General features: G+C 45.8%; 2 protein-coding genes across 4 annotated transcripts in view; both read right to left on the reverse strand.

Moving 5' to 3' along the window:
- rbfox2 (RNA binding fox-1 homolog 2) overlaps positions 1-9055 on the reverse strand; it is a 34089-nt gene extending 25034 nt beyond the window's left edge. For all 3 annotated transcript variants that reach the window (XM_068591806.1, XM_068591805.1, XM_068591807.1), the window contains exons 1-2: positions 7780-9055; positions 1694-1744 (exon numbers count right to left, since the gene is read on the reverse strand). In XM_068591806.1, the coding sequence (XP_068447907.1) occupies positions 1694-1744; positions 7780-8025 (297 nt within the window). In that variant the 5' untranslated portion in view covers positions 8026-9055. The remainder of the gene's footprint in view (positions 1-1693; positions 1745-7779) is intronic.
- A 1768-nt stretch (positions 9056-10823) lies between these two features.
- LOC137794792 (uncharacterized) lies at positions 10824-21698 on the reverse strand. The gene is made up of 18 exons (XM_068591804.1): positions 21376-21698; positions 19756-19914; positions 19121-19239; positions 18857-19040; positions 18511-18620; positions 17172-18012; positions 16631-16755; positions 15714-15948; positions 15349-15476; positions 15145-15241; positions 14900-15022; positions 14434-14606; positions 14161-14258; positions 13494-13621; positions 13091-13271; positions 12831-12975; positions 11517-11593; positions 10824-11260 (listed from the first exon to the last, which is right to left on the reverse strand). Exons 2-17 carry the CDS (start codon positions 19838-19840, stop codon positions 11519-11521), a joined length of 2847 nt encoding a protein of 948 aa, XP_068447905.1. The 5' UTR covers positions 19841-19914; positions 21376-21698; the 3' UTR covers positions 10824-11260; positions 11517-11518.
- Between the last annotated feature and the right edge of the window lie 3997 nt (positions 21699-25695).

Raw genomic sequence — 25695 nt, forward strand, 5'->3', positions numbered from 1 at the left:
ACCAAACTCGCGGATTCAAAACCACAGTCCAAAAACTAATGGGTGACGTCACGATGACGACGTCCACTTCCTCTGACGCCAACCGTACACCAATCAATATTCTTTGCATTCAAAATGGTAAACAATGTGGGCGTTTTCAGCATCTTTCAGCTCATTGTTTTAGTTTCTTCTCATCACACCCATCAACTCTTCTTTTTAAATCAGCTGGTTTCAGTAACAGAGAAGAAGAAAAACACACTCGGCTACATTCCCGGCACCACACACACCGCAGACAGACAGTCAGCATGCGTTCATCACGGTGGAGAGAGCAGCGTTTAGCAGCGACAGAGCCGGATACGTTTCTCAGACACATTTATCGACACGATTGTCGACCACTGAGGGACGAGGAGACGCACCTCCAGGAGCTGCTCCGTCACAGAGGCAACACAGGGGAACACAATGAGAGGATTCATCGCGTCACAGTCGGGGTTTTTTTTTTTAAAAAAAGAAAATATATAGACCCAGTGTCCTCCGGATAGAGTCAAAGTGAACATTCGCAGGTACAGCGTTCGCCTTCAGCGCGGCGTCCAACAGACGCAAGCGCCGTTTCCTGGGAGACGAGGAAAAATCTCCAGAGCAAATCGTAGATTGCAAACAATTACATTTTAATAATAGAAGGCGGCTGTAACTGGAATAGATATGAGGTTCTTATTTTTGCAACTCAGCGCTATATTTATATACAACGCCCCCAAAACATGACTTTATTAGATATAAAAAAAGAGAAAAGTTTCATATCCCCGCACGCCGCTGCTCTCCTCCCTTTGATCGCATCGTTCTCACACGGCTGTTGACAGTTTAGCACCTCGGTGTTGAGGGAGCCTCCGCTGCCCAGCATTGTTTTCTTCCCTCTATGCCCTTTAAACAAAAAAAAGAGGCCGGTTTACACCTCCGAGTCCCTGAAGCCTCACTCGCCGCACTTCTTTACGCCCGGACACGAGCTGGTTCGCACGAGGGGACGCACTTTGGCCTTCGGGATTATCCTGCCAACATCATCATTAGCGAGGAAGCGGCTCAAGGCCGCGTCACCTCGCGGTGAAATAAATAAATAAGTAGAAAACAAAAACAAAAAAACTCCCACTGAAACAAATAAGGGCGTCCGAGCGACGGCTTAAGACAGATAAAGTGCAGATAAGAAGCCGGAGGTTGCCGGGCATCGCGGAGAGTGAGGGATGAGGGGATTACGGGCAGAGCATGAGAGGATGAGTGGATGAGCGGAGGATGATCTAAGGATTAACCACGTAAACTGAACCGTCTAATAACACAAATCAGCGGGCTAATACAAACATGGCTAAACAGATTGTGCCATTGCACAGTCACACACACACACACACGATACAGATGGTTCCTTTCAGATGCATTAGCTTTTGTTTGGAGGAGCAAAACAGAAAGAATAAGTTGGGATTTAAAAGCTCAAAAGATGATGAATAATATCGCTGATCGTGGAGAACGGAGAGGAAAGCGGTGGGAGGGCAGAGAGTGAAGGGTGTGGAGGCACGTCGTCTTCTACACGACTGATAAATTACAATCTACACCCCCACCTTGTGGTTCAGAGCGTCTCGGTGAGCCATAAATAATGCTTTATGAATAGGAGAGACAAGAGGAGGAGGGAAGAAGAAAAAGGAGGGTGGTGGAATATTAGAGTGCGAGTCCTTACCTGACTATGAGAGGGGTAGCCATGGTAGCCAAGGGTCAAGGGGTCGTTGTTCTGCAAGAGAAGAGAGTTGGTTTTAAATACGTGGCAACTGGATGTACAGCAATGTTCGTTTTCATGCACGCGGTCGCGCTCGCCTCCGCTGTTTCACGCTCTTAACGCGGCTCTGCCGTCGCGTGGCCCTGCTGTCTCCTAATCAAATCAACTCGCCCCCACCGGCGACGACAACCACACACTCCCGCGACCCCCCACCGGGAGCCTCTTCCACCCCGGTGGACCTTTTTTGTTGTCGTCTGCACCGTAAAGACGTGATAACTTGGAGGATGGGGGGGGGAATGGAGTCAGATCGTGCGAGCGGGAGATGAAAGACGGAGGCGGAGAAGAGGGGAAGGATCGCTCGCTCTTAAAATCAGAAATAGGTCAGCGGTGTCGGCGAGCGCCCGTCATGAGCCCTGATGCAATCGCCGACACAATGTTCTCTCTGGCGGTGTGTCGGGCAGAGAGGGATGCGTTCAAACATCTGGTGAGTAATTGCAGTTTAACAAGACGCATTCAGAGAGCGATAGAGAGAGAGAAAGAAGAATCAGTTTGGAGCCAAATGAACAGAAATCACGTCCCCTGTGCCCCGAAATAGTTTGTAACTCACTTTATTTGCACTCATAACACCGTGTTCATGCTTCCATGCTAATGTGTTCCATTATAAGAAAAGGGAGCTTTACGCAGCAATTACAACGCACTTTGAAGGGGGGAGGGGGATTAGATTTGCCCGTCTCTGGCTTCATATTGCTAGATTATAAAACAACTCGGCTCCGCCCCCTGCCTCCCCCCATCCCCCTCCGCCACATGATCTTCCTTTCATCTGGAACCAATGTCCCTCATCTGCTCCGTCCTCGGGGGGAACACTTTGCTTGGCGTGCTTTACGGCTTCAGTTCGCCTGATTAATATTGTAGCCGTCTAACTTTTGGACCCCATGAGGCGTTTCCGCCGAAAAGAAACACAATGTTTCCAAACGCAAGAGGCAAAAGGAAGCGTCCTAGCGAAGAAGAAGAAAAATAAAAAAAAAATTGCAGTTTGTGCGAGTCTATCTCGGAGCCAAAAATGTACTTAGCGAACTGGCTTTCGGAGGCAGAAGCTCTAAATAATGAATCACCTCTTAGAGGCTTGAATAACATGAATAAAGTATAAACCTTATTTTACAGCGAGGCCAAACTCTAAACACAACGCACTGCGGGCGAGTCAAGATCAAAACAAACCCCCTCCGCAGTGAAATAAAAAGAGAAGGAACGAGGAGACAAGAGATGTTACGTCAAAAAAAAAAAAAAAAAAAGAGAGGAGTGGGGCATCTGTGAACATCTGGAATTCATATTATGAGAGGCTGGAGAGGAGGAGGAGAGCTGGACATACTACAGGAAATGGACAGCAAAGAGGAAAGGGAAAAAATACTAAAAAAATAGAGATGGAGGGAGCAAAGACAATGACTCATACATGAGCGGAGTCATGTGCTTAATTTCCTTGAGGAGCTGGGAGGAAGGAGAGAGGGGCGGCTGCACGGAGGACGAGTGCTTCTCGCTCGCTCCGACAGGCTTGTGTACGATAGTTAATCACGCTTTTGAAACTTGTTTTTTATTCTTCTTCTTTTGTTTGGTGATGACAAATGAAGCACAGCTGATTCTGGTCTGGAGGCGGTGGTGATGGTGATGATGATGATGGTAGTGTTCTCTTTTTTTTAAGGGGGTGGTGGCAAAAACGAGAAGGTGCAGGGGAATACCGAGTGAGCAATCAGGAGAAAGTAACAAAACTATTTGATGTCAACAGATGGCGAGGAGGCGGAGGGAGGGGGGGGCAACCCTGTAGTGATAGAAATCTGAAAACACGCATGGGATGAGGCGCTCCGCTACCGCCAATGTCCTCCATCTTTTAACAAGGCCCTGCTACTGCTCTCTGAAAAACCACAGGCGGTGGGAAATGTCCGTGCGCCTGTGTGTGTGTGTGTGTGCGTTTGTGTGTGCGCGATTCTGTTTCTAATTGTGTGCGACGTCCAATTGAGTCACAAGACCCGTGTCCGTTCCCATCGCGCCTTCGGGGGGGCCGCTGCTCTTCTGGCGTCTCTCTGCTCCGAGAGACATCCTACCTGGCTGCAGGGCAGGAGCACTCAGGAGGATGTGAATCCATTTCCTCCACAGAGCACTTATGTGCTAAACCTCCAACAGTCGGCCAGGCGATCTGAGGTTTACACCACCCTCCCTCGATGTACTTCACGTCCCTCTGACTTTCCGGGTAAAACTACACATGCTTATTCTCCCAAGAGGACGAGAGCTGCTGGCCGAGTGGGTTTTGGAAGCCGGCTCGACAGTTCTGGCATCATCATCATCATAATAATAATATTAACAATCATCATAATCGGCGAGCGAATCGCGTGCAACATAATCAAACTTGTGTCCACTGATCTGCGACTCAAGATAAAACTGGTGTTTTTAATCACGCAATTTATTTCACATCTGATTGGAGAAGATTAGTATTTGCATGTAATTATTTACTGCACAACATAATTGCACACGATGATTACTCTCGGTGATTATTCCGCCGCAACGTCGCTGCACTGAAACCAAAGAGCTCGAGCCTGCACGGCCTCTTCGCGGCCGCGGCGATGGAGAATGTGGTCTGCTGTTCTTTTCTCGCTCTTTTTTTTTTTTTTTTGGACAACCGAGCGAGATTTCATTAAATCTGATGAGCACATGGCTCAGAAAACACCTGGTTAACTGTGATAAATCAACACATTTCTTAATCTGAAGCATTTTTTATGTGATTTCTGCCAACGACTGCTGCTAATTATGATCTTGTTTATTAGTTGATGCACACACACACAGACACACAGACACAGTAATATGATGGATCTGCCAGTATCATCCGGCCCAAATGGATATTGTTCAACGTGTACAAATTAATTCTGAGCCCAACGGAAATATAGTATACTTTTATGAATCAACGCTGCAAGAGTGACAAATCACTTAACTGCAATTGACACGTGAGGATAACAACACTTAAAAAGGACACTAAATCTGCTCCCCCGAAGCAGAGCACTAAAAACACGACGGCGTCTCTCTCCAACAGCAGACCCTCCGCCGGCGATTCATCACAGAAGGGAAGAGAAGAAAAAAAAACAGACCCAAAAAACTAAATAAATGTTCTCAACTGAGCAGCAAGAGTTCATTTTTCTTGCTGACGCTTCCCTTCCCTGTTTCATCGCCGGGTCTCAAGATGACAGTACAGCGGGGTGATCCACCTACATTAATGTCCAAATCAAGTCATTTGTCCTCGGCGCCGTCACCCCCTCTCCCTCCCTCTCTCCCCCCTCCCTCCCTTGGGGGAGCAGACCTTATTAGGTTAGGAGAGAGCCCCGGTTCCTACGCAGTGACAACAAAGCACGAGCCGCTCAGCAGCAGCACGCCAGATGGATATGGAAGCGGACAACCACCTCGACATTTCCCGAAGTCTGACGCGGGCTGAGGATGCAGGGTGTTGTTATGAAACACACAACCCCCCCTCCCCCACACACACCTCGCTGTCGTCGTACCATTAAAAAGCGCAGGACTCCCTCCAGTGCTGAGCTGGAATGCCAGATAGACTTGATAAAAATGTGCTGCTCCTTTCATTGGGAGCACTCTCGCTGGTGGCCTGCGCCGCAGACGACTTCATATTCATTTAAAATCCATACTATTGGACGAGCGCAGCGTCGGCCGCAGGAGGTCGGCGGCTAATGTCTGCGAGCAGCAGCGAACGTTTCCTCTCGTACCGTTGAATGCATTCAGCGAGTTCTCCGTGCGCCCGCGCGATTGGACACGCGCGGCGCCGCTAAAACTTTGCAGACGCTTCCGACACGCCCCCTCTACCGCGATGACGTCACGCCCCGGTGAGGGGAAAAAGCGGCGTCAATGGTCAAATGGGGGAGGAAACCCATTGGCGGGCAGCGGCGTTACAAATGGATACGCCCCATCGCGCTGGTTTCTGTTACAGGTCAGAGGTCGAGTCCCGCCGCGATCCCAGCAGCGGATAAATGCAGCTTTTTTCTTTTTCTTTAAAAGGACGGAAGAAGTGAGACACTGTGCTTCCTGAGAGCCAGGATACCGGGTGATGTAATATTTTCCATCCTCTGAAGATTAGCTTTACAGAAGTGCTGGTGTGCATATTTAATAGAGGTTTCTTTGAAAGCCAAGAGCTCTGAATAATAAAATAAAAAAAAGCAGGAAAACTGAACGTCACTAAACCCAGTTTCCTTTTGGGAATATTGATGCTGTCACAGGGTTATAAACACAGGAAATATGTCAGTGTTTTACTCTAAAATATATAAATAAAATATATATATTATTGTGTGTGTGTGTGTGTGAGAATATATATATATATATATATATATATATATATATATATAATTTTCATTTTAAATCATCAAAATGTCTTATATTTTGTCCGACCATCTGTCCAGAACTCAAACATGCAATTTACAATCAAACAAAATCAGCAAACCGTTCCATTTGAGAAATGAGCATACATCTTCACTGAATGAAAGGGGGGGGGGGGGTTGACTATGAAATTAATCTGCGTGTGGATCACGCTAACGTATGCGTCTGCATCAGTACGTAAACCCCTTTCCCTTAGATAAGGACCTCAGGATCAGTGTGGTTTTAATGCCCCCTCCAGTAGGAGCTGTGATCCCATTAGCTGGAAACAAAGCCTCTTTACTGCCAGTGATAGGGCAAATCTGTTCCTGCACCAACTGAGAGGGAAGGAGGGGGAGGAGGGGGGGGGGGGGCACCTCTTCCACTCTCATTTCCGGACTAACCAGCTAGCTCACATTCAATACGTTTTAGGGGCTGAAGCTATTGATCTGTGTGTGTCTCCCTCTCTCTCTCACCAACACAAACACGCACACTCTCTTCCACTCACATCTGTTTTTAAGTGCATTAACTTCCTAAGCCTGTCTGTCAGCACTCACAGGCGGCATTACGATGTGGAGCCGGCCATTTAGTTTTCCAAGCAGGCCACTTCACCTCCATTACTGGCGCTTCCACTGGCGGAGGGAGAAATACCTCCCCCACTTGGAGTGTTTCCCACTAGAGATAATACAGCATCTAACGATGACCAGAACATTCTCCTGCTTTCCTGTGACGCAATATTTAGAAACATTTGACCATGTTTGAGTCACAGGGGGGCTGACAATGAAAGAAAATAGGTTAAGGGAGTCCACCACATGGGGCCGAACACCAGAGCGGTGGCGTTGAAAAAAAGCAAGGGTCTAAGAATCATGGAAATGAGTTAGATTAAAGCCCCCCCCCCCCCCACACACACACACACACACTACAACCTGAGGCCTTTGTTTACCTCAATCACCCCTCTTGTGTCCGCTCCCCTTCCTCAAAGATCACACAAACACACCACTGACATCAATTTCCATTCCAGACCACATGGCTGAGTTTTTTTTTTTTGCATAATAAAAAGGTCACGTTTGTTTACATCCCCCCCCCCCCCCCCCTTCCCCTCTCCCCTCAGTTGAGAACCTGTCTGGGCTTTACAGAAATGCATAAAACAGAAAATGCTCTTTTGGGGACCTTTAGAGGCAACTGGGTGCCTTGTTGCAATGTGACGACCCTGTGGACGTGATGCATGCATGTTGGACTGTTCTAGTGTTTGCCTGAGCTGCAGTACAGCAGCTGCACCGTAGCTCCAATAGCACAAGTGGACAGCGTGGAATTACACGCCTGCTATAATGCAGGCGGCTTGTAAAAGTGAATTAACAGCACGTAGTCATTACTGTGAAACGTGGTGGCATGTCCTGCAGTGCTGCTAATGGACTGAGGAGTCCATGGTGTGTGTGTGGGGGGGTGTCTTTCTGCTGCGTCTGCAACTACACGTTGACATGTGAACGGATTACAAACGCAACACAAGAGTATGTATGAATAATGCCTTTGTGCAAAAAAAATTAAAAAAGGAAATAAACCCCCGCACACAGAGATCCTCGCACCACGCTGGTGTTGAGCCCGAGAAGCCGTGCATGCGTTACTGTATACGGACAAAAGAGTCGCCTCCACCTCACCTGGCCGACCTCGCCGATCACTCCCGAGCCGTCGATCCGGGGCCGCTTGCACTCCGCCCCGGTGGAGTCCACCAGCGCGGCCGCCGTCTGTCCGTCGGGCTCCGGGTCCCCGCGCTTCATGCCCCGCACGACCGCCGCAGCGCCGCCGGCGTTGGGGTGCACCCCGGCCATGGCGTCCAGATCCCGGTCCATGAGACCCCGGGACACAGGCAGCATGATGGATGCAACGTCGGTCGACATTAACATTTAAAAATCGTCTTTTGTCCCCCCCACCACCTACCCCCTACCTCCCGTTGCCTTGCGCTAAACTGAGAGGAGGATCGGCTCACCTACTCGTGTGCACCTTTTGTGCTTAAAAGGCAGCAGCGGATGGTTTTCCTCCGCAGTAGAAAAAATAAATAAATAGATATATTGATGCCGCAAAGACGCCTTTACTGTATCTCCTGCTGGGCCTTTGTATGACCCCCCCACTGAAGAGTTGATCTATCTGGAAATTAAATGCAATCTAACCAGCGCGTCTGTTTAAAAAAAATAACACGCACAGGTAGCGCATGGACACTGCTGCTATCTCACTACACCTTAAAAAAAACACACACATAAAACAAGCTGTGTGTCGGGTTCAATTCCCAGCTAGTGTAGCCCCTTGTTTGCTGACCGTGTGTTTATTCAGCCTACTGCGGGGCTGCCCAAGAGGCCTGCGTTATTCCTGATCATAACAAACCAATTAAATATACAGCGATCCCAGCAGCGGCTCCTGAACACAACCTACCGCCAAATGTCCATTTGCCCTCGTCTAGTTCTCTCTCCACGAAGAGCCGTGCGGGTTTGCGTTTCTCTCCCTTTCTATTCAAGAGCGCAACAACATCAACATCCTATCGCAACCTCAAGACGGAAAAAAACCCCTCAACATGTCTTCCGTTTTCCCTTCCTTCGTCCCTTCCTTCCTTCCCTCCCTCCTTCCCTCTCGTCTATCCGCCTCGTACACAGAGCAGAGGTTCACTGAAAGTCAATCCGCGTCAGGAGCTCTCTCTTTCCCCCATGTTAGTCCGCGAATCTGCGTGAGAAAAAAAAAGAAAGGAGGAAAAAAACACGACTTCTCCCTCTTTTTTAAAAATAGATTAATACAAAAAAAAACGCTACACAGCCTCGCGGAGGGACTGCGGTGTTTCCTCTCCCCTCTCACGCGCTCTTTTTCTCGCCTAGAATTTTCTTTTCCTCTCCCCGTTTTCCCGGTGCGATCTTGTGGCGTGTGTGTTACAGAAAGGAAACTGCCCTCCCTCCCTTCCTCCGCCTCCTCCTCTTCCTCCGCCTCCTCCTCCTCCTCCTCCTACCCTCTTGGTGTAGTCCTTCCCCTCCTCCTATCTTCCGCTCTCCCTTTGAACGCAGCGCCAGACAGCCATGCAGCCTGCAGAATACACGCAGTGTGCCGCAGTGCTTCCATACATTTCACCGAGGGGAGGTGTGTGTGTGTGTGTGTGTGAGAGAGAGAGAGAGGGGGGGGGGGGGGGGGGGTCGCATGGCCCCAGAAAGGCCCTCAAACAGTACAAACCCAAACATTTAGATCAAGCGTCAGCTCTTCTTGATATATATATATATATATATATATATATATATATATATATATATATATATATATATATATATATATATATATATGTGCGTGTGTGTGTGTGTGTGTGTGTGTGTGTGTTTGAATAAAGCAGGGGTCACGTTACACGTTGGGGGCTTTACCAAGTCCTGCTCGACAACGTCTCATTCCTCACTCATTACACAACCGATAAACACAAGCCAAGGTCTTCACACTCGCCCAGCTGTGTGAGTCATGCAGCATGGAGGACCTTATGTTCCTTTTTGGCATTTGCATTGCTTTGATGACACCCAGTGGTCAAAGGGGAGCACGAGGGGGGGAAAGAAACACTTCAGGGGCAGTTTGGAGAAGCGGAATTATGAAACACGGCAGGAAGCTGCGCTCAGACGCAGATTATAAGGGCCTGACAGAAGGGGTTTCTACTAGGTATGTGTGTATGTGTATGTATGTGTGTGTGTGTGTGTGTGTGTGTATATATATGTATGTATATATATGTATTCATTTCCCTTGCACGTATATATATATATATATACTTATTTCTTACTTATGTATATCTGTTACCCCTGTTCCTGTTATGCATTTTATTTTACCTGTGTTTAGCTTAGCTTATTGCATTAGATGTCTGTAAGTGTGGGATGCTGCTAGTATGACAAAAAAATTCTCCTTGGAGATTAATAAAGTACTTTCCATTCATTCATACTTTAACATGTTTACCTTACAGTTTTTACTTTGCATTTTCTTTATTTAATTCTCAAATTTAATGCGTTCTGCCATTTTAATTTTAATATCTATATATATAATTTTTATACTTTGTGCTTGCTGCTACAAACAAATTAGTTTGCAGAACTTTATTTTGGGAATGAAAATATATACATTAGTCTTTCCCAGTTCTAATAGTAGCTAATAGCTTATTTAAAAAAAAAAATGAAAAAAAATCAGTTCTTGCCGAGTTAGATGAGAAGATCAATACCATCAAGGCCTAAAGTTCAATATGAAGCATGAAGACTGGAAGTGAGGTTGAAATACAGCTAGCCGGGTATTTGTCTGAAGATGCTAACTTTCACTTACCTGCACACCCTCAACTATCTGACTACTCCTCGTCCGGGAGCTGTGAACATCCTGAGGTTTGTCACCGCTTTGCCTCCCTGTGAATCACAGAAACGAGATGCGTGTGAAGTTAGCGAGCTTCTGGTAGGCGGGAGAGCCAGGCTAACCGTTTCTAGTCTTTATGCTAAGCTAAGCTAAGCAGCTGCAAAGTCGGGAGCCTTAAAAAAGGTCAAGTTCACTCCATCTGAACCGTGTCGGATGTTTATATTTGAAACAGACCCACATGTGCAGTGACTCTCAGGGTGATTCGGCTGCATTATAAGTAACGTACACCTCAAGTGACGGTACCCATGGATGCATTACATGTGTTATTTTATTGGTTGGGCAGAAAAAACAAAACACACTGACATAACAGAAGCATGTATTTATTAGTATTATGTACATGTCTGACTTTATTACTTTTTCTTGAAGTAATTACCTCAAATTTTCAGTGTTTGTCAGCAGGATTACACAACTACTGGCCTGATTTCCATGAAACTTGAGGACGGGTGTACTATAACATACACATTACACAGCAGAGGTTTTATAGGGACACAACAGCTCATTTTGTCTCAGGATGCCGAGCCATTTATCCCCGCTTCAAAACTCCGGTATCCTCCACGTGAAGGCCGGTGCAGCGAGGCGGTGCCGAGTCTCAAGCGCGCTCCGTCTTCAAGTCTTCATGTAAACAATACCGTCGTGTGAGCCCCACTTCCTGCTGTGACACCAGGTGGCTGCAAGCGCAGGAATAAACAGGCACTCAGGTGTCCTTTCAGAGCTTTCATTGGGTGGCGGAACAGGCGATGTCTGCAAGCGAAGAGAGACAGGAGACATGCTCAGTACAGAAAAGTGGCCTTGTAGTTTGACGTGAGCAACACATTGGTCCCACTTACAAGATCACCACCGTCTTCAACGACGTAAAATGAACAGGAAGTGGATCAGAATTGATAAATAATTCAAAAACAATCCTCATTACTAAATAATCGGCTTGCTGTCGTATGGACCTACAGCTACCGCTGGCACTTTTCACCAGCGTTGCATATATAGTGCTAATGTTTCTCACCTTCACTGGCCGAAGCATCCCTCGACGCAGGGCCCGTCACTCGGCGAGCAGATTTCGGTTGAGCACATGAAGTTGTTCTGAGAGGGAGCGCAAATTTTAAGTAGAGCAGGATTTGATGCGGCGTACCATGACACACAGCTGCTGCCAATTCAGATTTGGCCGGAGTTTGCGGTTTACAAAATGGCCTCTCCACACGTCCTTGTTAATGAATGCTGACTTTGGAGATTTACAGATACAACTGTCAATGGTTTCATTTATCACGGCCTATACGCCCTCGCCACACAATAAAAACAGTGGGAAGTTGCACTGAAAGAATAGCCACATTTTTAGATTTTACATAATTAAAATGGTAAGTGGACCCATACTCTTCTGACCACTCAAAGCACTTTAACACTACACAAACCATGATTCACGCAGTCACACACTGATGAACATGCAAGGCGCCACATCAGAATCATCAACCATTCATAGGCGGAGCCAGGGATCGAACCGCCAATCCTGTGATTGAAAGACGATCCTGCTCACCACTGAGCCGCAGTCGCCCACTGGAATTGTAAAACTTAAGTACTGGAAGACCGGAAGTCTGAAGAAAAAAAAAAGGTCCAAAGCCAACAGCCACTCTAAGATAAAGCTTCATTGATTCCCAGGAGGAAATCGTGCAGGCACTCCATGCAGACAGCTGCACGGTTTACAGAAACACATTACAAACTGTACAGGAAGCATGCTTAAAGCAATAGTGGGACTATTTGGGAAAAACACCTTCATCCATTTTGTTTCCAACAAACGTTAGTTGAGAAGATCGATACTCTTATAGATTGATACTCTCCTATATTTGTCCAATAAATTAGAAGCATAGGCTCTGTCGATAAGTCTTAAAAATAAATGTTTTATCCTTCTACAACTTAAGGTTTACAATTCAGTTTTTGCATGGATTAAAATAAACAAGAGTTCCAATATTTGGGGAGATTTAGAGGTCCGAAAGGCAGATTTGTATTTCTCTCTCACACACACACACACACACTAAAAGTAGTTTTTATGCTAAGCTAACTGGCCTTTAATCACGCAACCTCATCTATCGTCTCATCTTACTCTTGACAAAAAGCGTATTTCACAAAATGTCCTACTGTTCTTTTAAAATTGGCCATTCATTAGTTTAAATGCTATTTTCTGACTACTAGTTTAGTTTGCACACTTAAGGGAAATGAATACTGTAAGAGATCCTACAAATAGTCATGAAAAGAACAACAAAGTTGGACGTCAATGATCTGCCACCATTGTTGGTGGGATAACGTCAGCGTCTCTTCTCATCCTCACCTCCCCGTTCAGGTCCATGGACTCCCCACCGGGAAGGAACTGGAAGGTGCTGATGGTGAAGCGGCGGGTCTGAGCTTGGGGAGTGTACGGCCGAGGACCAGAGAGCACAGCTTGCTGCAGGGCAGGGACCATGGGGTTGGAACATCTTGGGAACATTTAAAAAATCAGTGATCCAATTAGATAAGAAGCAGGTAGCAAAACATGTACTTCCCTTCATCTCCTCTGTGAAAGACACTACTCAATGCACTTTTTCCACGTACCCGTTGTACAGCAGCAGCCACACGGCCTTTCCAGAGGCAGGGTAGGCCACGCAGAAGTGCACCAGCAGCACCAAGCTGGGATCCGAAGAATTCAGCAACCGCACTTCCAGGTAGAGGGGTTTCCCCAGCAGCATCTTCAGGGGCGGGTGATTCTGAGGGTAGAAGCTGCTGTACTCGGCGTCTGCAGTGAGAAGAGGTGTGTTGGAATAGAAGTTGGATAAAGTTCTCAAAGCCACATTCCACCCACTCTAAGCTAGATCTCCAATCGTTGATCCGGGTGCACTTGAAGCATTCACACAGCGCTAAAAAAAACACTTGTCATACGTTTCCACTGCCTCTTGACTGGCATAAACTGTCCATGAACACAAACCAGTTGTTGGATATTCAAATGAAGACAGTCTACCTTTGGCGATCCGGAGCTGGACCCCAAACATCCCCTGGGCTGGAACCTCAGGAGCCAATGTGGGAGTTTTCACCAAGTAGCTCACACTCAGGACAGAGTCCGGCAAAATCCTGCACTCCACTAACACGCTGAGAATGGAAACACACAGAATGATTTGTCTTTAACAATTGACAGGTTGCTAAACAACCAGAGGTTTCTCCCAGGAGGTGCAGACTAAAGCAGAACTAAGGACTAGACCCATAATCTAGTAAACCTTTATTTGTAAATGTTCATTTAGAAGTAGTTGTGTGATTGAGGTATATAGAAATACCTGCAGCATTGTAACAATGTTTGAAAAATAAAACTTTCCACAAGATGTGTTTGAGTTTACAGAAGAGCTTAGGTATCAAGTGCTACCTTTCATTATTAAAGACTACTATAACATTGAGTTGTATTTTTGTAACTAAGCAACAATGCTACTCCCCGTTTACACCGGCATGCCCAGTGTTTGTGAATAGTCCATGTTGACTTGCCCCATGTGGTCGTATCTTAAAAAGAGTCTAAATACTGGTGGGCACAATGTGTCATAAGCAAATGTATGCAAGTCGGCGTTTAAATGATTTGAAACCCTTAAATTATAATCCAATCAGGTGTTTTACTCCAAGAAGAAACCCCAACGTGCTCTGACCTGACAGGAGAATCTCTTGTGATGGTGCCATAGTTGAGGCTGATTGTCTGAACCTTGTTGATGATCTCCACCATGTAGATCACCGCGCTCCCGACTGCCTGTCAGGACAGAAGCAGACACGCAATTTTGAATGTGTACACGAGAAATACTAAATCACCAGACAAAAGGCCTTTAAAAATCAATAATCCATTAACTGAAACCCGTCCAGACGAGCAACTACGACTACAGGGTTTTCACTGTTTTTTTTTGGAAATGTCATTTATTGAAGCTTGCCACTCTGCGTGTCCCACAGCCGTCCAGTGGGATCTTGAACAAGGCGTAGTCGGCGGTCACCCTCTGTGGCTTGCAGGTGGAGTTTCCGGCAACGACGAGCAGCGCAGGGGAAAGCGGGGGCTCCATGAGGGAGGCCGGCACGGAGAAGACAAAGTGTCGGTCAATAGTGCACTCTGGAGGAGGACACAAACCGTCATGTAAAAGGTCAGACGAACACAAACAAAAAGGTCAGAAATCTCAGGAGGTGATTGATAATGAGACCCACGGTATCCTATACCCTTTTCTGGTTCTGAATCACTGCCAGCTTGAATCATGCCCCTGTTGGCCCTGAATATACCACTTCACGCATTCAACAGCTGGAGCGCCCTTTTTTTGTTTGTTTATACCCACGCCCAAATCAGCGCAACTATACTCTGCTAAAGTGGCGTGAAAATGCCACCGGAGGTGGATGCAAACTGCGGCTCACCATCCATGGGGTAGTAGCAGGCAGGAGGGTGGATGTCGAAGCAGCAGCCCATGGAGAGGCACTGTGCCTTGGACACAGGGCTTGGTCCGCAGGGGAGATGCTGTTCACTGGGAAGGTTGCACTCTGAGGGACAGCACGACAAATGTCAACCGCATCAGTTAAAATAACTCTGAATGGCCGGGAAAAAACAACCCTTTAGCACGCTGAATAGCCTTTCTGGAGGCGTAAACATAACACCCATTTACCTTGTCCAGACGCACGGATGACAACCGGACAGGAAAACTGAGCCTCCCGTGTTCCATTTACTGTCATGTAGACGACAGTGATCGTGTACATGTTACCCTTTTAGAGAGAAAAAAAAATGTTTATGCAACAGTTAATGGGCACAGCAAATGGCCACTTAAACAAAAAGGTCATGTGCTCAGTGTGAAATCCGAGTCAATACTTGCCTGCATGCTCATGTGGCAGCGCGAAAGTAACTGGATAGTCAGATGTAGATTGCCATGTTGGCCTTTTCTTACAGAATACCCACAGTGCTCTGGGGCGTCAAGGAAACTCATCTCGTTCCCTTTGATGTCTGGAAGTACACGTGAAGATTTTTTTTTTTTTTAAAAAGGCAAGGAGAGCTCTCTGCGTGACAAGGCACGGAGTTTAAGTGCAGCCTGTTTTTTTAAACAAAAACCAAGCCTACCTTTTTTCCCCCCCCCCCCTCATTCACTGTACACCAGAGTTGCCCCGTGAGGAATGCTAAAATTCAACTCATGCAGAGCTGATGGCAACCATATGCATCTGGAACATGCACATCAACACACACCTTTAAAAACAATTCCAGAGGAAAGACCAGAGGGTAGCTCCACCGTCATCTGATGGGAGGAGCAGTAGACTTTAGGCTTTGGAACAGTGGGGTCGACATCGGGGCTGGGTGTGGCGGGGTACACTGGTACGGGGACTTCATTGGTAGTTGGATAAGGGCATCGCAAGTCCAGACTTCTGTACAGCGCCGCGGAGAGGTCCCAAAACCTCAGAGTTAAGGAAATGGTCATGGGAGTCTAAAGAGAAAGAGAGATCAATAAAGTCAGCATGAACTACCACGCATGGTTTATAACTACTGTAGTCAAAAATAGAGTTGTGCTCAACTCACCCCTAAAAATAAGCTCTTTTTTTACTGTTTGGTTTGCACAGAACATTAAAGAAAATCTCCACCCAGTATAGATGCATACAGAGCAAATGCTGCATTTAGTCCATATGGGAATAATTGTAAATTTGCTGACAACCTGCTCGATACAAACGCATATATAGAGTCATAAAAAAAAAAATTTAAAAAAAAATCGCTGTAGTGACAACACCAGTGGTGCAAACCACCGGTGTCAGCAAGCCAAGATCATTTTGTCCTTTGTGGTCACACAAAATGATTTTAACGTGGCGGCAGTCAGTGGCTTCATGTTACCGACTTCCATGTTGAATGTTCCTGCGTCGCTCAACGTGTGAAGGCAGCACAACATTTATTTTGCCTTTAAAAAAAGGCTCACACGATGCCACTTCATTTGGACTTCAAATTTAAAAATCATATTTTTTATGAGTCCTCCAACAAGTTCATTCGGTCAGACAACTAAACTCCATCAAATAAAAATTGTATAATGCATCGTAAAGCAGGGACGTGATTAAAGTTAAGCAATTTTATAAATATGATGACACATTTGCAGGCAGTGACGAGGCAACAGAGGAGCTCACTGTGAACTGGCTGTGGCAGGCGGGCAGAGGAGAGTGGAGGATCACATCGTTGCCCTCAGCCGACTGCAGCATGTACCCACACTGAGGAGACACAGCGGAGACCAACAGCCATTTCCCTGTTTGGTCTGATGTTAGAAACAAAGATGGTTAGATCTTTGATACCCGACACAAAGTAATTATACTTTCATTTGAGAAGTAAACGCTGATATAGGTACACCGGTGGGTCTCTGAGGAAGCGACACAATTGTGAATAGCCGTGTTGGTGCACTAAAGCTAATATGATTCATCCTCTGGGGACCATGACTGTATAGTATTTATTGAGCATCTACCAAATGGCTAAATATTTCAGCCAGTAACAAAGTAGAGGACTAACAGGCAGACTAACATTAACTTTGCTGCAGCCATGGAAAACAAGTTATTTACATGGGGCCTTGAGGTTTTTTTGCCCATTAAAGATGGACATATAGCCACCTTTTGAGAAGGTAAAAAGCCACACTTCTTAAAAAACACAAAGAGCTCTCATGTTTAGACAATCACTTACCTCTGACCTGGATGGTGTCTGGGTTAGCAAAAGGCAGTGAGACGACGAGTCTGCCAACCAGACAATGCAGGTGGGAGATCGGTGAAGTGGGTTCAGCTATGGAAGATGCTGTAGAAGTTGTGGTGGGAGGAGTTGTAGGGGTAATGATTGGTGGTGGAGTCCCTAGATTTTGGGGCAAAGGCTGGTAAGGTGGATGGTAGGGATAAAAGGGATAAGGGCCAGATGGATAGCTGGGACTGCTGGGTTGTGTGAGAACCGTCACCCTGGTGGTAGTGGGTGGAAAGGGGGATGGTGGAGCAATAGGATGGGCAGAAAAAGCAGGCTGTACCTCATGGACCGGGACATGAGAGCGGGGGTGAGATGCACTACCGACTGGGGGCTGGTCGGGCTCAAAAGAAGCAGGTGCTTGGGTCCCCGGTGCTGCAGGATAGTAAGACATAGGCCAATAATACCCAGGGTAATTAGGACTTTCTAGAGTAATAGCAGCAGTAGTTGTAGATTCTTTAGGTGCAGAGGTCGCAGCTGGTGTCGCTGCAGGGTAGTAGAGCGGCTTGTGGAGGAAACGCGGAGATTGAGGGGGGGAACTTTCTTGCACCAGGTTAATGTTTGGAGAGGGTGTAGCTTGTGTCACTGTAGTTTGGGTAGGTTGTGGGCCAGAAAGAGGGACCTGGAGAAAGTGGGGGTACTGGAATCCAGGGTAGAGGTGGTGGGGGATGACATGAAGCGGAGACATCTGCTCCTGGGTTGCAAGTTGAGGAGGAGAGAGGATGTAGGGAAATTGAGAATTGAGTGGACAAGAGAAGATGTATTCCTTATAATTTAACAGGAGATGGAGACCATTCTGGGAAGAAATAAATAAATCACATAAATATATAGTTGGTACAAGTCAGCCACAATAATCCATTCATGTTAAAATTACTTTGAGTTATCAAAGTGGTTATGCAATAAATTACTGATGTCGCTATATGAGCAACATAAGCAGACAAGACCAAGAAGATATCTATTAACAATGATTAAATAACAAATATTTGTCTGGTATGACTTTAGGGTATGCAGACCAGAAGAGCCTGTGTTCACACTTTCACAGGCAAAGTTCAGCAGTAAGTAGCATGTTGGCAAGTTTAAAAGAGCAGGAGGGGATTTTTTAGATAATTGCATGTTTGAAGTTAGTTTTTGCAGCTGGAACTGGGGCAGGACCTGCAAATGGAAAATTAAAAGAACTGACTGATGAACAGAAAAAGAAAAGCACGAGCAAGTGCACGGCCAAGACAAAGTCGACCTTGGTGCGTCATTCAACAGATTAAGATCTACACAAATCAAGTTGCTTTAAATGACTTACTCCACTGGTGAGACAAGGAGCACTGTAGGGGATGAAGGTCAGGGTTCCAGTATGGGAGGTGACTCGGTATGCGCACTCTTCAGACACAAACGGACTCCAACGTCCCTTCACTGGAAAGCAGATTACACGTCTGAATCTGAACCATTATCGACTGAATGAGTCAGTCACACAGATACCACTTAAGTTCCCTCCCTCTCTCACCTGTATGTATAAATGCTGCTGTTGCGAAAAAATGTCCTCTTACAGGACTCATTCATACAGTATTGCAAGTGAATTCTACAAAGTGAGTTGTTTCACACAAAAGCAAATAGAAACTTTGCATTCCCCCCCCAATAAACCAAAATACCTATGACCCCCAGTATCTGTACATCCTGATTCAGCCCATTTATCTGCACTGCCATGCCGTAGGAGGAGCACAAGACGAAGAGGGCGGAGTTGGAGACAGGAGGGGCAGGATTGGACATCTGCACCGGGCAAGAGAGCTTCACTGGGCTGCCCCACCACTTCATGGGCAACACGTAACTGCCATTCTAACCGAGAGAAAGAAAAAAATGAACACAGGACAAGGGAATGACTACTGTTGGCGATGTAATGCAGGTTATGCTGGTACCTGCTGTGTAACGTAACATGCATCATAAGGCACCATCATCTCAAGGTCCCTCCGTGACTTCCTCACGGAGTAACGGCAGTACGGAGGCAACTGGAACAGGGAGATGGGAGCGGCCCTCTCTGTAAAGAGAGATTGTTGACCAGCTCATTCAAGGACTGAAATAACCACGTGATTAAAATTGATTGGTTGATCCAGTGTCGGCATTTATATAGAGCTTAAAATACCAAATCTGCAGGTTTCAGATCATGGTAAAACTGTGGGATCTACTAAACTAGCAATTTTACGACTCCGAAAAATGATCATGGTAACATCTAATTGTTTGACATTTTACAGCATCAATTATTGAAACTAACAAAAATAGGAGTTATTCAGCATAAACTAGCACAGCGTGGTTTCCACAACATCTTAGTTTTTAAATTACCTGTAAATAAATCTTCTGCTGGCGCTATAAAAAATATGTCCAGCATAAAACTAGTTGACAATTATGTGTATACATGTGTTAGATTCACTTTTCAGTTTCTGCACTAAAACTGTGCAAATGCAGGCATCCGCTGCAACACGATGCAATTCTACCCGTTAACATACTCCACCAACAGCACAGCGTCCTTAATACGGGTCGCCATACGTCATTTTACCTCTGTCCACAAACAGGTGTTGCAATTCTCTTCCAGAGGCAGTAAAGGTCATGACCCCATTGTCACACTGCACCACAGGGTTCATAGACAGCCACTCAGAGAGATGTGAACTGGACTCAAACGATGGGCCCAAAACCTTCCCCTGGACTCCACTAAAACCTAAAAAGGACAAAAATCAGCATGTAAACAGAGATGAGGTCCATGTTAAAGCAGTCCTGCACAACTGTGAAAGTAGAATTCAAATCCATCAGTAAAAGTAGCAATACCATAGTTTAAAAATACTCTATTCCAGTTAAGAGTCCAGAAGTTAACATGTTTAAGGAGACTTTGTATCAATATGCAAGCAGTGGAGAAAAGTATAGCAACTTCATGTAACGTTACTTAAAAAAATAATAATTATCAATGATATAAATTGGTGTGTGTGTGTGGAGGGAGAGGGGCGGGGAAGTTCAGTCAACTTTTATTTTTTTTAAAGTAAGTAAAACTTAAATAAATGTAGTGACGTAAAACGTATAACTTTTACCTCAACAGTCTACGTTACACTTATGCTCGTGCTATTATGACATCGGCCTCGAGCTAGCGACTGTGACGTCGGCCTCGAGCTAGCGACTGTGACGTCGGCCTCGAGCCAGCTACTGTGACGTCGGCCTCGAGCTAGCTACTGTGACGTCGGCCTCGAGCTAGCTACTGTGACGTCGGCCTCGAGCTAGCTACTGTGACGTCGGCCTCGAGCTAGCTACTGTGACGTTGGCCTCGAGCTAACTAATGTGACGTCGGCCTCGAGCTAACTAATGTGACGTCGGCCTCGAGCTAACTACTGTGACGTTGGCCTCGAGCTAACTAATGTGACGTCGGCCTCGAGCTAACTAATGTGACGTCGGCCTCGAGCTAACTAATGTGACGTCGGCCTCGAGCTAACTAATGTGACGTTGGCCTGGAGCTAACTAATGTGACGTCGGCCTGGAGCTAACTAATGTGACGTCGGCCTCGAGCTAACTACTGTGACGTTGGCCTCGAGCTAACTAATGTGACGTCGGCCTCGAGCTAACTAATGTGACGTCGGCCTCGAGCTAGCTACTGTGACGTCGGCCTCGAGCTAGCTACTGTGACGTCGGCCTCGAGCCAGCTACTGTGACGTCGGCCTCGAGCCAGCTACTGTGACGTCGGCCTCGAGCCAGCTACTGTGACGTCGGCCTCGAGCCAGCTACTGTGACGTCGGCCTCGAGCCAGCTACTGTGACGTCGGCCTCGAGCTAGCTACTGTGACGTCGGCCTCGAGCTAGCTACTGTGACGTTGGCCTGGAGCTAACTAATGTGACGTCGGCCTCGAGCCAGCTACTGTGACGTCGGCCTCGAGCTAGCTACTGTGACGTCGGCCTCGAGCTAGCTACTGTGACGTCGGCCTCGAGCTAGCTACTGTGACGTCGGCCTCGAGCTAACTAATGTGACGTTGGCTTCGAGCTAACATAATGTTGGCTTCGAGCTGCTAGCTTTAAAGAGAGACGAGGAACTTTTTAAAAACTCTCACATGCCAAAAGATTATAGGGCACTTTTTTCACAGCAGGCTAACTGCTCTACTAGCCGACCTTAGTTACTCTAACCCCCCCAGTGTGACGTTTACCTTTAAAATCTGCTTGATATCCATGTTCAGAGTCGGAGTCCGAGGACCTCGGTTCCGGTTCTGGCCGAAGCTTCGTGCGATGTGGCCGGTTGGATTTCAACGGACTTGGGCCCTGAGCCGGTTCGCTCAGGTCCCGGTCTCCCAACTGATCGTCCTCATCTCGTTTAATCCTCTCCCTGCCGGCGGTTGACTCTTGAACTTTGCGCGCAGGTAACTCTTCCCCACGTGGTCCCAAACTCACCGAGTGACTCACTTGAAAGGTGAACAAATAAACGGTTAGGACGAATAAAAACGAAGCTAATGCATCTCGTCCGTGTTTGCACGACATCGCCGTATGGTTGGTGCTTTTTTTTTGCTCACACGCGCACACGTGCCTCGGCTGAACATGAGCGCGAGCAATTAAGAGTCATTAACAATGGACCAATGGAAGAGCTGCACAGGCGGAGAGAGAAATATGCATAACCAGACGCTTGAGTGCACTTTTTTGGGGGGGTTATCATCGTGACACTTTATTCAATATCCGTTACCACTCATGGCATGAGCACATTAACTCAACTGGAGTCATCAAAGTCATCAATTGTGTCTCAACTAATGAGTTTTACTACACAAACACAGCTGCATGTCAACGTCACAGTGGAGCTTTGAGCTGAGTAGAACCTCCCAATGATCCCGAATGAATGCATATGATTTTTTTCTTATTATTTTTGAAAGAGCATGATTTGTCAGTTGCATTAAGTTTGTTGATTGAAAACAACCTTCTGCATGTCAGTAAATCATTACATCTGTAGACCGTACACGCTGTAGTTTTGTCTTGTGAACACATTGCATCACATAATCTGACTGCCAAGAACCCCAAGAAACAAACCCACTAGCGGTCTAAATGTGGGAAAAAGAGGTCCACACACACATACTGGATCCATGCAGTGAATTCATATGCCTGCATTGATCTATGTGTGTGTACCTCTTTCATCATTTTGGACTTTTTGACAGACTCGCAGCACCTTTTAAGCCAGGTGGAGCGGAGGTCATCCTGCATCATTTAAAATCTGCACGAAGTACTGAATATGTCGTCTTTCATCTCAGACTAGAAAAGACACCTGATCCCCGACACCTGGTTTTGAGGGGTTTTTGCGCAAAAATACCTTTAATCCTCATATAGGGAATTATATATCTTATCTAAAAACAATATGTGTCACGATATATAACCTGTTTTCTGTTAAGTCATGAAGTCAATAGTCAATATGAAATAACCACATGTTTTTGTCTGTCATTGTAGTACTTAACAAATGAGCAATTTCCCATTTAAATAAGAACTTCAGTGAAAAATAATCAGATTTTCGGATTAGGTTCTCGTTACAATCAATTTAGACGACGTAATTGTGTATTACGATATCTCGCCATATGATTACATCGCGATGTGACTCCATTGGAAGACGGTAAATCATCATATTCACTTTTCCGTCGGAGCCCATAGCCCAAACGGCCCGACCGTCAGCCCTATAGCCGTCACTATTGTCAGCATTCATTCCTGAAAGAAGCTTCTTCTCCTTCACTTCTTTCCCCACATGCGCTCGTGGACGGTCGACTGCACTTTCTGGAGGCCCACATGTTGTGCCGGGAATAGAAAACTCCAGTGACTCAGATCAGGCGAAAGCAGCGCTGCTGAGCACCCACTCACCGCTCCACTGTGAGGATACGACAAACCATCGGGGGTCAGACATAATGATGGGGTTTTATATTCAGAGTTACGACCGGGAGAGAAAGTACTTCCCCTCGTCCGTTCCTATACGTGACAATAATAACAGCCCTCGATATGATTGTCGTCCCAGGCGATACGCTGATGGAACTTACTCTAATGACTCCATCAGCAGCCGGGCGGCGTACAGCTCACCGTTATGTAACAGCGAGCTCGTGAGACACGTGCTCCCTCTGAAAGAGATGTGAGGTTTCAATGGGTTTGATCCGCAGATGCTCGACTTTGACAAAAAAAAAAAACGGAGTTTAAGGCCGAGAGCACGTGATAGCTCCATTACATTCAAGTCAGGAAGATACAGACATCCAGCTTTCTGAGAGGTGATTTCCAATCGAGCTATGAAACAACATGTGGAAGGCCAAAGAGCAAAGAAATTCCTTTTTTTTAAAATACAAGTTTTCTTGCTGAATACTATTTGTTAAGATCCCCAGATACATAACATGAGTAAAAGAGAAATAAATACACAAAGTGCAGATAGGAGGTTTACGCCCTTTTTCCCTGAATCGTTTTGCAGATGTGAGGTTTTGCATGAGGCACTTTAGCCATCGATGTGCTACTTGTCCCAAAATTTCCAGATTTGATTGACAAGTATTTGTTTTTTCCTAAAGTAGAGATTTACTCAAGTATAGTCCTCGAGGTACATTTGCTTGACTTTGTTATTTACAATAAAATGTCCCTTCTATGTTATTTAAACAGCAGATTAATTCATAATAAAAGTAGCTAAAACTGCTTCCAGCTAATACTTCTTACACTTTGATGATGTCATAATGTAAGAGATCAGTCACATGGGACGTTTTACATTACATGCTTAAGTACATTTTGCTGTTTATACTTGAAACCTCAAACTTAAGCAACATTTTGAAAGCAGGACTTTTAGCTGAAGTATTTCTACAGTGTGTTATTATTACTATGACCCAAATAAATATAATAAATATAAATAATTGTAAATAATAAAGGATCTGAATACTCTGTCAACCATTGCTGTTACCAAATTCAAAGCAATAACAGCAGCCTGAACTCCATGTACAAATATATGTTTGGTTATATCAGGATATGATGATGTTTCGTGCCAATATTACACATTTTCATACCAAATAATGTGTTTATATTCAGCACACACAAAAAGAGAAGAGACATTATGTCCTGGCTGCCTGGATTAGATAATACGGTGGAAACTTTAGAGAAAGTTGAGACGAGTCTTTGGGGATTCTGTAAATACATCCAGAACAGCAGTTAAAGCATCCTCTGGGTTCAGACATTGCCTCCAGTCTCCACAGATCGTTACATCCATTGATGATGCTGAACAAACGTCTGTTGCCACTGAGAAAATGCATCCCATAGTATCTGTACATACTGTACTCTCTCTCTCTCTCTCTCTGCAGCCAGCCGTGTAAACTTAGATTCTTAACTCTGTTTTTTCTTCTCTCTCCTCGCCACAGATGACCCCGAGTGGGGAAGCGTCGGTGTGAAAAGAGCAAAAGGAAGCAATTATGGTATCTCTCCTCGTCCCACCTCCGGGAGGACAAAGCCGCCATTGTAGCGCCGGGGTCGGGCCTTCCTCGCTCCATGTGGTCGTCGCTGAGAGAGCGCCCGGCCCGAGGGGAGATAAGACATGAGGCCCGTTACGAGACGAAAGATGGTCTTTTATTTCCTTTTTTTTTTTTTTTTACATACTGCTTTGTTGTAGAAATAAGAAGCTCTATCTGCTGGAGCTTTCTCTCATGAGAGCGGTGATGAAAGGCTTTACCGGAGAGGCACCGCCTGCCAGTAATCCTGTAATAACATATGATTTACCAGCAGACAATAACACCTATGTGTCAGTGTCTATTAAAAATGGGACGGTTTGCATATATGTTCATTTCCTAAATCCTGTTTCTGGTGGCAATCGCACAAATGTGTTATAGTCAAGTTGCAGAAAAAAGGTCGCTAATGTGTTTTGTGAGGGACATTTTCACTGGTAGCTCAGGCTGCATGGGATTAAACCACTTTAAATGCCAATACATATAATAAACACACATATGGTCCTATTTTGCCATCTAAGTGTTAAGCGCTCACGACAGGACAGATGCTGTTTCTGCCTTAACAAACTCAACACGTGTTATTAATGCGTTACGAGCAGAATCAATCTAGTCTCTGCATTGTTTGTTTTATTGAAATTTTCACTGTCAATGAAGTTGTCCCTGGTGTTTATGCTCACTTCTAACGTCTCCATCTTGGGAGGAGTCATTGTGCTCAACAAAGCGACAAAGCGCGTGAAAGCACAAGGAAAAGACACGCTTATGCATCCAAAATGATATGTAATATTCATAAGATGGGGGGCTCAGTCTAAACAGAAGGTCAATTTCACAAAAATGTATCATCAAGCGGTGGTGAAAGAGGACTAAAAAGAGGTGCTGAGGAAGTATGAACGGTTTTTAAAGAGTGGTCCTCTGCCGGGTGCCGTTTGGAGTTGAAGGGGACAAGCTGGTCTGGACATTTCATTGAGAAGGGGGTAAGAAAAGAAGAAAAAAAGAGGAGGAAAAAAAGGAAACTTCATGGGTGGAGCTTGGTGAGAGGAAAGAGAGGGA

The sequence above is a fragment of the Clinocottus analis genome, unplaced genomic scaffold (genome assembly GCF_023055335.1).
Source record: "Clinocottus analis isolate CAN_PGR_092001 unplaced genomic scaffold, fCliAna1.0.p SCAF_26, whole genome shotgun sequence".
Taxonomy (NCBI): domain Eukaryota; kingdom Metazoa; phylum Chordata; class Actinopteri; order Perciformes; family Cottidae; genus Clinocottus; species Clinocottus analis.